Source organism: Antrostomus carolinensis, unplaced genomic scaffold (assembly GCF_000700745.2).
Source record: "Antrostomus carolinensis isolate BGI_N321 unplaced genomic scaffold, ASM70074v2 scaffold13165, whole genome shotgun sequence".
NCBI classification, from domain to species: Eukaryota; Metazoa; Chordata; class Aves; order Caprimulgiformes; family Caprimulgidae; genus Antrostomus; species Antrostomus carolinensis.
This window is the reverse complement of record NW_010318479.1, coordinates 2,119-17,861: the sequence shown is the minus strand read 5'-3', so window position 1 is coordinate 17,861 and position 15,743 is coordinate 2,119. Positions and strand designations below refer to the sequence as shown.

Sequence of the window (15,743 nt, the reverse complement as noted above, 5' to 3'; positions counted from 1 at the left end):
CATGATGTTGCTCAGGAGACTGTATTACATTACCATAGCAGTACCTTTTGAATCTTAAAAATTGTCTTTCACAAAGAAGAAAAAAAATCATCAGCATAAAGAGGTCTGAGAGAACAATGGTTTTTACCTTATTTTGTAATTTTCTTCTACCTGTAACTCAAAAACCTCTGAAAAAGGCTGTAAGATATATACTTCAAAGACAAATAGCAAGTATGTTCTGTAATGGAGTTAGTGGGTTGCTGTTTGGCCTTGAAATTTTTCACCATTTTCTGCTTTGCCTCTCTTGGCTCACTTTCATCTGATTCTAGCCCTCATCCTCCCAAGACTGACACAGGTACATTTTTATACACCTAAGATCACTAATAATTGATTAATCTATCAATGTACTGAAAAGACAATGGTAAATGAGGTTTTGCTACTTATCTTAAGCATGCATTTATTTAGATTAAAGTATTTTAGCAAAGCTTGCAGGTAAAACCAACAAACTAGAATCTATAGAATCTATACTACAGCAGTAAATCTATATTGGTTGCAGAAAGCACCAGAGAGCATAGGAAGAGCAAACAGGACAATTTAAATACTGAAAATTAAATAAGCAGTATATTAGCACCAACCACTTTATGAATAATTGTATTTACCTCTGAATGAACTCTCTGTATGTGTGACTGAAGATTGCCTTTCTGAGAAAAGGCTGCAGGACAAAAGGCACAAGCATGGGGTTTTTCACCAGTGTGCTTGATCATATGGGTCTGCAATGCCCCCTTCTGGTTAAAGGCTTTTCCACATTCACTGCATTTAAAAGGTCTTTCACCTGAAAGGAAAAATAAAGATGCATGGTAAGGGCCTTTAAATAAACTTAGTTAGCAGTTTCCTGTATCTAAATGAAAAATTCTATCAGTTAAAATAAAATACTGCATATAGATATCTGTACATACATACATATAAACACAGAAACAAACGTTATTAGGTGTTTTGACAATGAAATTGTTTACTTTGTCCACTAATCTCAGCTTCTACTTCCAATGAAAAAGTTTTATGACCTAGCAGATTAAATGGGGTCAATCAGTTAAAAAGGGTAAAATAAATGAAACCTGTATGAAACAATTATTTAGAACAGTTTCCCTGAAGTTGTGCTTTGGAAGATCTCAGCAGTTGCTATGCAAAACCACTGGAGGAAAAGAAAAAGGAGAAAAGAAAAAAAACAAACCCACAACATACGCTGTTCTTTTACACCAAATCCCATGAAATTCATACACCTGCATGGAAACAAACAAGGGAGCAGAGGGCAGAATGGACAGTAATAAATAACCAACAGTCAAAAATTTAAGCTGTTATTTAGTCTAAAAAAACCAAAACATCTTATAGCAACGCTGCAGAAGTTGGCTTATGGTTCCTGCTCCCTAATAAGTATCCATAGCCATTCATTCCTTATAACCACCTATTGAAAATGTGCAATAAAATAATGTTTAGTATTATACAAGGTATTGTACAGCCCTGCTAAAAATAGTTTTAAAATCTTGAACGTTTACATTACTATTGAACATTAAACAAAACCTAGGCACTATTGTAACAGGAACGTTCTCAGCACTGTGGATACTTTCAGTTATTTGTGCACTAACAGATTAAGCATGAAAAACTCCCCAGAAATTACGGCAAAACATAACAGAACCATTAACATATTAGAGTTACATATTTTAAACACATGGATCCTAAGAACAAAGTTCAGTTTCTTACAACTATGTCTTAATTGACTACTGGAAATCTCCACTGTGAACTCAGTATTACTGTTGTTTTTTTCTTTTAGTGAAAGAGTTTAGCTCAGGTACCTTGAGAACATTTAACACTTTGTCTTTGAGCATTTCTGTAGCAAAAACACTATGAGCCTGCCATACATTATGTCTGCTACATTAGTAAGTACTAGCATGTGCTAAATATTATGCACACTAAAGCATATTTTTGTGTGACTTCTAATTATATAGCTGTAAATACATCTATTTTAAAATTAACTCTCAACTAAATTCATATTGTTTGAAATAAAAGCAGCTATTTTCTGCAACAGATCACAAGCATATAACTCACATAGTATCAACTCCGAAGGAATGTATATATTCTGTTCTGATGCTTATAGGTTTTGAAGATGCTTTAAGGTCTTTGAGTTCCAACTGTGTAATTTTTAATACAGATTAAAATACAGAACACTGATTCAGATCTTGAAATAGAGTGACAAAATTCCTACTGGGCTTTCACAGGTAAAAGCCTTAGCTTCCACTAATAGCTGCTTGTGGATACACAGAAATACGGTTAAGTTTGCTTATCTAAGTAAATCTCATTATAAAAACTAAATCTAAATTCTAGTGTGGAAATGGGGAATTTCTGTATTTCTCAAGTATAACTTAATAAAATACAGATTTGGGAGGGGGAATGGAGGCGTTCATTACTCAGTTATTAACATGGGAACTGCAATCCCTGAGACTTGTACTTTTTTCCCAAAGGGTGTAAGTGCTTAAAATTAATAGCTATGAACAAAAAAAGTATTGCAATTAAGACACTAATGTAATGCTGTACAAGTAGCACAAACATGCTCTTTTAACAACTGAAGACTAAACTATTCTAAATTCCTTAAAGCAGAGCTCTTCTTTCCTACATATCTTACAGTACCTGAAGCAATAAGATGCCAGACAGATTGTCTGCAGATTTAGAGAAATGACACACTTTACAAATTAAATAAGTATTTGATAGCTACTTGGAACTTAAAATGATTCACCTTCACGTGCAGATTGGGACCACATTTTCTGTGTCCTGGTTTCCCAGCAGACAAATGTCTTTTTATTCTTCAACAGAACTATGAATGCTCTTGAACTTTTTGAAGCTTTAGAAAAGTGTCCTCAACCAACTATAATCTTGTTTATTTAATTCTGACTAGAATAAGCTAAAATAATGTATCAATAAATAGAGACAAGACTCTAAAATAAGGAACCTAATTTTCAATTACTTTTTTGGCTATTACTTTGAGGCAACTTTAAAGCAGGTACAAGGGTGACCTCTTGTGTTACTGATCTATAACTAGATCTATAAAACTTAAAAAGATTCCTAAGAAAATCACACAATGGAATTTTTATTTCTCCCTTATTAAACAGTCATTTACGAGTCATTCTTGTAAATGGCAACCCATCACATCACTCTCTGAACAATGCTAATACAATCAACAATGCACACTTACATAATTGACTACTTGAATTAGCTAAAAACTAGACAAACAGCAATTTATTCACGAGGTACAAAATACATACATATTGCACATCACTGGAGTACCTCCAGTTAAGGTTTTGTTTAAAGCCAAACTCCTGCTATCCTATGTATAGCTGGTTAAAACTTAAGAACTATTCTTACAGTCCTCTGTACACTTCAAAAACTTCTATATTCATAGAATCATAGAATGGTTAAGGTTGGAAGGGACCTTAAATATCATCTAGTTCCAACCTCCTTGTCATCAGCAGGGATACCTTCCACTAGACCAGGTTGCTCAAAGCCTCAACCAGCCTGGCCTTGAACACTTCCAGGGATGGGGCATCCACAGCTTCTCTGGGCAACCTGTTCCAGTGTCTGACCACCCTCACAGTCAAGAACTTCTTCCTAATGTCTAGTCTAAACCTCCCCTCTTCCAGTTTAAAGCCGTTACCTCTCATCCTATCACTACCTGCCCTTGTAAAAGGTCCCTCTTCAGCCTTCCTGTAGGCCCCTTTCAGGTACCAGAAGGTCACTATAAGGTCTCCCCAGAACCTTATTATTTTATATTATTTTATGCATGGCATCTTTCAGTTATTTTAATTCCTTAAGGGTTAGACATGCACAAATTCTCTACATTAATTTAGCAAAAACCATTTTGCTATTTATTCTGCAAATTTGAACAGTCACCACACTTCATAAAGTATCAAAGTTACATCCTGAAAATGGCAGCGACAGTAACTACGGAAAATATAGGACAGTAACTTTAAATAAATCAATCTAAAATCAAAAGAAAGGCCAATAAGTTAGTAGTATTATTCATTCTCATGTACTTCTACTCTTTTTGGGATTGTAAATTTTAGAACCTGTTCTCTTACCTTATTTTGGGTAGCTGACTGGGTCTTATCTAGGGATTCTAATTTTACAGCCCACTGAAACTTTTAAGTACCAAAATGGTATTCTCTAACAAATGAAACCTATAAAGTACTTAAAATGTTTTTTAACTGTTTCTAATAATATACATACAGAAATTTTAAAAGCACATACATTTCCTACGCAAAGGAATTATGTAAAGGTTGTTTTAAATCAACAGGTAACAGTATCTGATGAACCAAACTTATTAATACTATTTCAAGTCCCAACAGGGAGAAGAATACTTAGTATTTCACAGGTTAACTGAATTTTGTAAAACCAATGCAAACTAAAACAATTAATTCCACAGCCTTACCGGTGTGTATTCTAACATGACGTGTTAACTGACTTGGTTTCTGGAACGTCTTTCCACAGTGAGGACAGGAATACGTAAACCCACTTCTGTCAATGTTCCTGTTGTAAGATCTGGTATTTGATACCCTGTCATTTAAAAAAAAAAAAATTAAACATTATTTTGAAGAAGCTTATTTTACCCCATCATTTTTTAACATACAGTCTAAATTTGATGAAAAAATATGTCAGCTGCAGCAGTTAAAAACTAACCTCTTTAATGATACTAAAACAATAATATAAACATCACTTTTCTAAGTACCTACAAGCACTAAGAATTTTAGTTAATTTTCTCATAAAATCAATACATCTTAGAGGCCCTCTAGAAACATTTTCACTGTAAATTCTGCTAGAAGTGTACAGTGACTTCATAACTACTGTTTTTGGGGGAACTTTCAACTCTGTGCAACTCCGTTTCTCTTGCCTAAACATAGCAAAACTTTAATTCTTAACTAGAATATGAAGATCTATGAACTACAGTAGAAATGCAGTTGCTGAACTCTAACAAGAGCAGATTAGTAATTTAACAACCCAAATATTCACCACTGCCCCTCAAATACAAATCACTATCTCCACAGAGACATACTAACATATGATATAAACTCCCAAAATTAATTTCTCTACAAATTAAATTGCTGGAAAACATCAACAGCAAGGTGGAAAAACAGCAATTGGTTTTATGCTGGGAAAAAGGACAAACAAAAAACTAAATCTTAACAGACCATCACAACAACTCAGCTAAACAAGCAGAAATGAGAAGGCAATGGGCAAACCAATATGGTATTTATAGCACTCCACATTTTCCATAGTGCCTGAGTTTCTATGCCTATACAGTAATCCAGCTTATTAACTGAAATGACACAAATTTAAATACCTGGTGTTTTTCTGAACAACTGAAAGAACTGGCTAACATGGAGCAGATGCGCAAAACACACCACCACCCTGAACCACAAGTTGGTATAACAACATCACCTGTCAAAACTTTGGCCTTTCTTAATGTATAAACTAAAGCAACAGAATTAAGTTTATCTTTCTTCTAACTTAAAGTAATTTTCACCTTCCTAAAAGTAAAGTTAAACTAGAGAGCTGAAAGAAAGGACAGAAGAAATAGTCACCGAAAATAAGAACAGCATTTATTAGGCCTCTTTTTTTTTTTTCTTCAATTTGTGCTTTTTTAGATTTACAAGAAACTCATGGTAGGTTGTCATGAGGACCACTTGCAAAATACAATTAAACTGCAAGGAACAACTTATTTCTTTGTAGAAAATAAGCATGAGGACTTTTGCAATTACAACAAATGCTATGGAAAATTAATATACATCTGTTTTTTGTTAAAAAACAACATACATTTCATAACAGCATACCAAAGAAAAGAAATTATCTGCATAGATCATGGTACTTTGCTGACTGGAAATGCTAGTCCCGCTTTGCCCAGATATCACCATAAAAGTAACATCTGCTCATTTTGTTAAAATCCCATGATTGTCACCTTATTTTATAGTGAGTTTTCATATGCTCCTTTAGCTGTGAGGAAGTTTCAAATTCCTTTTTGCAAGACTTGCAGCTGTGGATCCTACTGCCTGCCAATTCTTGACGATGTTCTTCCATGTGTATGGACAGTTGACTCTGTAAAGTAAATTCATCTCCACACTCTGAACAGATAAGGTTCTGAAAGAGATAATAGAGACTGATTTTTCAAGATTCCCAAACAGTGGTGCCCACACACAAGCTTTGCTCAAGTAGGTGAATGTATCCTTCTGTGGACATTAGCAGCTGGAAGCAAGCAGCAATAGAAGTATACAAGCAAAAAAGTTTATGAGCCCCGTAATATAAATCATGAACAATAATCACTGCAAGCTTAATGTAGTATTTGTATTTTAAGAAACTCCAATGAAATAAATTCTGAAAAAGTTCATATGGCAGCAGAAATAGGCAGTTCAGTACCATCATTACACTCCCTATTTCCTTGGTAGACTAGTTCAAGATACACACAGAAACTGAATGCAGTGCCATTATGCTATGGTCTACATAAACATTTGTAAAAAATACTACTTTCTAAACAAAAACATCTTAGCTGTGGATTCAGGGATTTTACACTTTTACTGGTTAAAATGATACAGACTGTCACTTACTTTTTAACAGTAATCCCACCACAGTTACTACTGATTTTTCTTAAGCTATCTTCAAAGAAAAGATGACAGAAATAAATAGGGACATGTTTTTGACAGCTATCTCTTCAACCCATTAATTTTACAGCACTGTTAAAACACAGCACTTTCCAGCTATGTTAGTATTCCATGTCATTTAGAATAGAAATTATACTTGTAATGTTTAATACAAAAGCCATTGAAATTGCCATTTCTCTGAAATTCAGAGGAAGAATCAAAGTCAAATATTGTTTCAATTAACACCAAAAGCTCTGCATTTAGTTTACTTCCTTCTGCTTTTCAAAAGCACTACTTTTATTTCTCAGTTTATCTTTATTTTACAAAATCTAAGCAGAGAGTTAAGAGTAAACATCTAAAAACATTCACCATCTCTTTGGCAATACATCTGTTACATGTTCCTTACTGGTGTGTATAAGCAATTTCACATAGTTTTTGTCTCTGTTCATTTTTCACTAATTGTGATTATCACTGCAAATGGAAATGGTTTTTTATCCTTTTTTTTTTTATCCCTTTTTTCCCCCCTCCTTGAATGATCAAGAGAAAAATAAAAAACAACACAATGTTCATTTAAATAAAGATATTGACAAGAATGTTTTAATCAAGAGGAACAAAGATATGCGGGACCATTCTTATAATATTTTGACAAAAAAAAAATTTTTCCCTGAGTCTGAAAAAACAAAAATTCTGCAATATCCCAATGTTTCCACACAAAAAATTAAAAAGCTGAAGTCCTTTAATGAAAATAAGTACTACCTCAAAAATTACTCGTTTCATCTAACCCAGAGATCATTATTTCTGGACTCAAGTTAGTGTGGGAGAATAAATAAATATTACTTTCTTTTCCAGGATCTACATTCAAATCTGAATAAGAATACTTCTTATAGAAAAAAATTGTTCTTATATAACAAATTTGGTTTACGATGATCCTTTCATTCAAGTAGGGGAAAATTATCTGAAGCTTAAAAAGCACACTATACCAAGCTCGTGGACCCCAAAACTGACTTTTTCCATCACTTCTCAGCACTTTTCAGACACTCATATCTATGACATTAAGTTGCTATTACACATATTCTGTTTAGTAACTCCCCCAAACAAAAGAAAACCTTAGAAGAAGTATTTGAGACAAGTTTATGTATTTTGATTCATTATTGTGGAATTTGCTGTAGGAAAGTAAGGTCATGTAGAAGAAGTATTTGAGACAAGTTTATGTATTCATTATTGTGGAATCTGTGTAGGAAAGCAAGGTCATAGTAAAACAGAAATCTGTACAAAAAACCAGCAATATATTAAACTCAGCAGCCTCTCTCTGGAATAGGTGGTACCAGATTTGCCCCTCAAACAAACAAAAAATCCATGACCATACACAGAACAAGTAATTGCACGTTGTTAACCTCATTATGGTTAAACTTACCTTCTAGCATTAAATAAAAGGGGTTGATCATACACTGATAGATAATACTCAAAATTGCCAAACTAAGAAATAATTTTATAAAGCTTTACTCATCTAATTCTGACTGTATTAACTATCTTTATCTTATCAGATGCAATATCTGAAGGAATACTTTGGAACTCATGATCTTCACCTCATTAGTAGCAATGACTCCTACCATCTGTAAAAGATTATTTTAATTTGCACTTTTTCAAAAGACCATTGCTCCTGATTTGTAAGACAGGACAAATCAAACACAATAAACATTCTTTTTAAAAAAAAAACAACCCAAAACAACAAAACCACAAACCACACACATTAGGATTTTAAAATAACAGAATTTTCACTTTTTTCACTTATTTTCACCCAATACCAGTTTTAACTTCTTCAACATATTAACATTTTCCTAAAGCCCAAGAAAACCTCATGCTCATGGAGAAAGAAGACCTATTAGCAGTTTTAATGCAATAAATTGAAATTTTACTGTTTTTTAACATAGTCTTCCTGTCTCACCACATCAAAAAGTTGCAGTGAATACTACTGTCCATTTCCACTGAGGAAATGGACAAAACCGAGAATCCCCTACAAGGTTGGGCTTATTTACATAAGGTATGTCCTTTATGACTTTTTAAAATAAAGCTACCTGAAAGTGAGGAATTTCAAATGTGTTTTTTTTTCTGTTACACCAGTTTATCACACACAAATCACCAAAGAACTTCAGCAGAAAAGTTAGTCTCTTGCAAGCTAAATTTCAATAGCCCTGAAAACTCCTTCTGGAACCTCTCACAGGAGCCATCAATGACAAAAATTTGTGTTTCAACACAGACAGACTCACTCTCCCAAACCTAACTGGAAAGCTCAAGAAGCTAATCACACTAATTTCTTGTTATTGCCCTTCTGCACTCATCTGTAAAGCTGGCTGATGCAGCACAAAACAAGGCTAAAGTTATACAAACTTCAGGTTTGTGCAGCAATCTCCTCAACTGCTACGTGTTCCCTAAGTGAGTATGTATCTTTGCCGTGTTTTCAGATTTTCAACCCTTCCAGCAGCAAAAGAACAGTAAACAGGAGAGCGAATGTACTCCACGAGTAACATAACTTCTTATCCTGCACATTACGAAAAACTCCTGAATGACAGCTAGTGCCATTGTCACTAGCCCTCTTGAAGCCCTCTGCTTCAAGTTCAAATTGCAGCTCTCCTACAGGCCCTGTGCACAACTACTGGGAAATTCATTCCTAAAATTCTCTGTGAATTAATTGTCACGTTCCCCTCTGTTTTATCCCAGAATTACAGGGCATTATAAGAATACGTACATTAGCAATTGAAAGGTGTATATTTTTATAAATTTAACTTTAAAGCTACAGACTGAATTTTAAATTGGAAGGCACCACACAATCTATTCTTCTGACATCTGTACCAAGTATCAAATCAGAGCTGCTGAAGTGGATGAGAAATCACTTAGTGATAGAAACATATACTAGACACCACTCCTAGGTATCTTTCTTGATGCTCAGTTTCATTATTCTGATATTTTTAGCAATTCATAAATCAAGTTTCCTCAATAAATACCCATAAAGCTAGGTATCATATTAACATGCAACAAAATACTACTCAAGTCCTCTCATCTAACTCAATTGTGTACGTGATAAAACGTGAACTGATAACAAGATTAAAGGAGGAGTACATTCTCCACAGATGGCACTCCCTGCCTGTTTTAGGGGAAAAATGCAAACAGGCCTATCATCCCAAATCTACTGGCCAAAACTGCTGTAAACTGTCTGCAACTGGTATGGAGAAACATACAATTGCTATGTTATGATTAGAAGTCTGGGGATAAAACTGCATACTTGACTCAGCTCCAATTCTCCAATGAAAAGTGCAATTTTAAAAAAGCCTTCAAAGGAGGAAGAATTACATGATTGAAAACTTGGTATTTTGGGCAGTACAATCAACTCTAGCAACCACAGTAATGCAGTAATGACTATGAAGTGTGAAAAATACTACTATGCATTAACTGTTTGCTAAGAATTTAACCAATGCCTTACAAAAATTGAAAATGATATTGTGAGAGGGAAAGGAACAAGAAGTCCTCTCAAGTGAAATAACCATTCAAATGGGAGTGTGAATTCTAGATAAGGGAACAGCTCCACAATGCAAGAAATATAGTCAGAGTGCCTCACCATGACATCTGCCGTTAAAAACGATCACCCAGACTATTACATGTGGGCTTCTCAATGTATATGAAGTCACAGAAATTACTTCAAAATAAAAGTATTTGTAAATAACTGATCAGTTAATGTTCATCTATGATATGGTATCTATTAAACATACACAGATTCTCTTTGTTAGTAAAGATACAGTGAGAACACTTGCTTATATCCAGTATATTAATTTCTGCTACCATGATTAAAACAGACTCCCCAATAAAAGTTTTATATTTCTTCTGAATGAGACTTTTTATTCAATCCTCCAATCTAAAGCACATAAATAAGGGATTAAGTACAACCATTCTGACATGTCTTTTCAGAATTTAAATTATGAGGTTTAATGAATTACCTCTTCTTTCTCATGTAGCATTATATGAGCTTTCAGACTGGCTACTCTGGAGAATTTCTTGTTGCACACAGGACATGTAGGATCTTCACCATTGTGAGTACATTTATGAAGTGTCAAGTTGAATTCAACATTAAATGACATCGGACACTGGTCACATCGGTGAGGCTGTTTGTCAAAACCACAAAAATAAAGACAGAATTTAATCTTTCCGTAAGTTACATAGACCCTAGCTGACACATACAACCAGATAAATCAAAATGTTTAAAATAGAAAAGGAGCGACTCAAGTTATAAGCAAATCAAGTTACATATATCAACAATACATATGTTAATGATCCTTAATAATACCAGTCTTAACTATTTTATCTTTGTTGCTACTGAAAATACAGATACAGTATTTCAAGAGCATATGGGGAAAGAAGGCAGGGGAGCTAAAGAAGGTAGACTCAAAACTGAGACTGTCCTAAGAGAGTGAACTTAGCAGGAGAGAAGAATGAGCAAGAGACGGAAATAAACTTTACTACTTTAACCGAGATAGTGAACTCTCCTTAAGCAAAACTAATAATTGAACCAGCAAAGAGCCTGGTTTGTGCTAGGATTGAGTGCTCTTCAGCTGGTGTCTGCACAATCAGTTTTCATTCTTTAAGAGCACCTTCACTTTTATATATGAAGGCTCTCACACAAGTTTGCAATAGTATGGTTTTAACAATGTCAATTTCCTTTTTTTGTATATCAACTTCAAAAAGTTGAAACTTGTGTAAGCAGTTGTTTGTATACATGAATTATCATCTCAAAGTTCTACATTTTGTTAATTAATCTGTATCTACAGCTACCTCAAACAGTAATAAAATTATTTCTGTAACATGTAAAGTAGTCTTAGTTTTGTGAAACAGAAAGCAAGAAATAGAAATTACATGCTTCATTACAGATTAAACCTGTGGCAAAAGCTTCATTTAAAAAGTGGGTCCAGTCTTAATCACATATCTGTATTTTTCTCATTCTTTCCCAAATTTGATTTGTGAGCAGCTAAAGTCATGACATTAACCTACTGAATAATACACATATACTAGATTAGGTTGCTTGACACTATTGAAAACAGCTATAAGAGACTAGCAGGGTCCAGTTAATCAATATAAGCATTATTTTCTTTTTACTGCTAATGTGTAGAAACAGTTTGCAAATCTGATGAAAACAAGCCCATACATTTTGTCATCTACCTGAATACGGTATCAACAAAATGGTTAAAATTAAAAATTACTGAACTGGAAACAACAATCTAACTAAATGGCATCGAAGTAAGGTCCTGTCTCAAAGGAAACATGAGAAAACATGAAAGAGAAACTTCATAAAACTCTGAGGTCCCCAAGTAGTAATAATTAGTGATGTGATTAAAAAAATGAAAACTATGTCCTGTGTTAGCTTTACTTCTCAGTATATGAAAATATCAACATACACTGGTATTTTCTAAGTTTATATCTACTAAAATTCATACCTTGTCATTTTGCTCATGATCCCTCATATGGCGCTGGAGCTGGGTCTCTTTTGGAAAAGACAGCAAACAGATCTCACACTTATGGCAGTTGGGTACTTGGTAGGGAAAACTAATGTTCTCTATATTTGGTGTCAGAACATCATCTACGAAACAAACATCGAAACATTTGTATGAAGTTGTGATAGTTTCATTTCACATTTCATTTACTTACACTTTACTGTAAAAAACAGAATTCTTGGAAGCAGAAACTATTCAAACTCCTGTAAGACTTTGACTTACACAAAATTCTAACCTTGCAGGATCTTGAAGATCTCAGGCATAAAAATTACTGCTTCCCTTGATACAGGATCAACAGAATGTATCTCCCTGTATACATCTATATATATCTCTATACTTCTAACTGCCAGTCACTAAGGAGGTAAATAGTCCTCTTTTCTCAGTAATTTGAAATAAATTCTTTCTGTGTTTCATAAACACCCAGCAAGTTTGCAACAAAATAAAATGCTGACAAATACACTAGGTATAAGTAAGATACTGCCAGGGTTATTTTTAGTAATATTACATCATGTGTTTCTAAAAAACGCTTTCTAATACAACATATATGTGGGGTTTAATAGATCCAGTCTAAGCCCATACAGTTTTCTTGCTTTGAACTCCTACAGTCACACAACTTCTGATATAAAAGTTGCAAGCTTCTATATCCTCTTGCTCAAATGGCTGAAGTCAGTCCTATAAATATTTAAGATATATGAAAAATGTGTTAAACACATTTTACACTTGAGAAGATACTGTATGACTAAGGAAGTTTTCTTTATTTAAGAAAAATTTTAAGAAAAGTAATTGGCAGGAGGGTTTAAAATATCATTCAAAGCAGTATTAACAACATTAAAATAAAGATTGATCAACTTGTGCTACAGATTAAGGACACTACAGAGAAAAAACCCATAGAATTCAGTTTCAAACAACTGCCACAACAAACAAACTGCCACAACTAAACAAAGTACATCAACAACAGAGTGCAACAGGATGCAAAGAAAAGGGCAACACTGACGTTATTATCTAGACACACAAGGCTTTATGTTTCCCTTTAAGAAAGTCAGAACTTCTCACCATCTATGTAAGAATTAGGCACAGGAAGTAACAACACAACTAGAAGTTTACAGCATCCTGTTTACATTTCTTCAGAGGAAACTGAAGCTTACAATTCATACAGTATTTCTGCTCAGTACTGCACCTACCTCAAAGCCCTGTCTCATTCAACACACCATTTACAAGGGAAAAACTAACAAACACAAAAACAGTACCTTACATTCTGACCACCTTTTTTTCCTGCTAAAATTCTCATAAACAAACTTAAAAAGCTTGTAGCTGAGGAAGTTCTAGGAAACATTTCAGTGGGAAAAGAAAAACATTCCAATGAGGAACAACGTCCCAGGTACTTACACTCCCCATTTGTGGACTAAGTCGCACAATCAACTTTTGCTTTGCAAAGTTTAATCGTACATCTTTCTGTTAGAGAAAATTCTTTGCTTAAGTATCATAAGTCTTTAACATGTAAAGGACTCTCAGACATTAATTCATAGTATATGCAGACACTATCAATAACACCCCTGAAATGGTCACAATTCTTCAAAGGCTGAAAATCACAGCTTTAATTACAAGACACTGCCCTTTAAACATCCTTGAGATAAATATAACTGAGTAGAATAAAGGGCACAAAATCAGCTTCTGTAAATACTGGTATGACAAGAAAATGAGAGGTGAAAGAAAAATCTACTTCAATACTTGGACTATATGGAAACCCAATGCAAGAAGCTTTCCTTTCCCCTAGAAAAAGGAGTAACACTAAAACCCCATGAAGGCCTGACCTCTCACTTTAAATTGACAACTGAAAAATGATCCAACCCATGACTTCAGAAAGGCCTTTAAACCTTCTCAGTAAACCAAAGAGATTATTATCTTTAAACATTCACTCTCAAGATCAAAGACATCAGACAACATACAAAAACAATGTCTAAGTAATTGAAGTAGCAAAAGTGTAATGCTGAAATAATCAAAGGTGATAACTTCACTACAATTCGAAACACAGAAAAAGCAACATGCTTTTCACCAGCATCTGAACAGTATAATCAAATGACTTACTTTTCAGGTCAGTCAGTAATATTTCTATATATAATTTTTATTAAAGTGTGTATCATATCTGTATCAACCACAATACTGATTAATCTACAGGCTATGATTTTTCTTCTGGAATTCAAAAATGAGTTTAAATTAACTGTATGTTAATGAAAAATTAAATAACCTCGTGATGTTTCAACATAATTTGGTGACTGTAAGTGTATGAAATCATACCACCTGATGAAAAGACACACAGAAAGAAGGTATATCAGTTTTTCTTTAAAAACAAGGAAATTATCACAACTAAAATAAAGGGAGAACAAAAGCATGATCTCAAAATATTTCACAGGAAAGAACAGAAAAAAAGCCCAAACTTTGGGAAATGAGGAGTTGAGCACATCACACCCTGGGTCAAAGCGTCTGGAGTTTCCCCATGACTAGTTCACGGGTGATCACAAACCCAGAGCTGCCTGCAAGCTTTTCTGCCTTCCTTAAGGCCCTCAGACCCCAAGGAAGGAGAAATGGAAGGCACAGATTCAGAAAATTCATTGCTTATGTAACATCTTAAGCATTACTCTCAAATAAAATCTTCGTAACTCTTTCCAAAACCAAATCTTATGCTTTTTTGGTCCTACCTTTCACATTGCTAAAGAGCACAAGAAAGATGCTTGTGAGTCAGGACCAGACCCTAGAATCAGCAACTGGACTGTAAGGTCCTGCTTGACTTGGCAGAGGACTCTCACTGCAGAAATCCAAGGATAAGGCACAGCAAATCAATTTAGGTTAGATTTGAGAAATCTTCAAAGGCTCAACTATTGGAAGATCAGGCTGAAGACTGCTCTAAGTAGTTACAGCTGGTATGAATAGAAAAACAGTCTTGTTTGGATTTGAAAGAAGTCTTAAAGTTCAATTGTTTCACTTTCACTAAAAGGGCAGGACTGAGATCTAATACAGATTACAATTAAAACACAAATTCATTTATTCATTAACAGTATGTCTGAAGTAGCTTAAGGGAAAGATGAGACTATAATAATCTTTTTTCAATTGTGTTCTCACTAAAATAATTTGGTCCTCTATTACCAGTCAAGAGTTGCACTGTTCCCTTTATTACAGATGCAGGAAGTGACTTTTTATTTTATTCTTCTAGTAACAAAGAGAGTATTCAGAGTAATATGTGGAAGGTGTCCCTGCTGATGGCAGGGGGATTGGAACTAGATGATCTTTAAGGTCCCTTCCAACCCAAACCACTCTATGGTTCTATGAATATCTCTACTGAAACCAAGCAACTGGATAACAGCAAGGACACAACTGTTATGTTGTGTTTAGAACTGTGAAGACAGAAAAACAGGGAAGACATTGTCAATTTAAAAAAGGAACAAGCAAGTGAGCTACATTTTAACATTTCAGGCAGGTGTCACAGACTCATAAAGTATACTTGGGTTTGTCCGCATATCAATATAAAAATGAAATAAAAGTTTGATGAGTTTTTTGT

At 34.2% G+C, this 15,743-nt stretch overlaps 1 protein-coding gene across 1 annotated transcript; it reads right to left on the bottom strand.

Moving 5' to 3' along the window:
• Positions 1-638: 638 nt before the first annotated feature.
• LOC104525695 (zinc finger protein 236-like) lies at positions 639-12,276 on the bottom strand (the record flags this gene model as incomplete). The annotated part of the gene is made up of 5 exons (XM_010168915.1): positions 639-811; positions 4,454-4,578; positions 5,978-6,156; positions 10,643-10,807; positions 12,134-12,276. Coding segments are annotated over 5 exons (785 nt in total), but the record flags the coding sequence as incomplete, so codon positions are not given.
• Between the last annotated feature and the right edge of the window lie 3,467 nt (positions 12,277-15,743).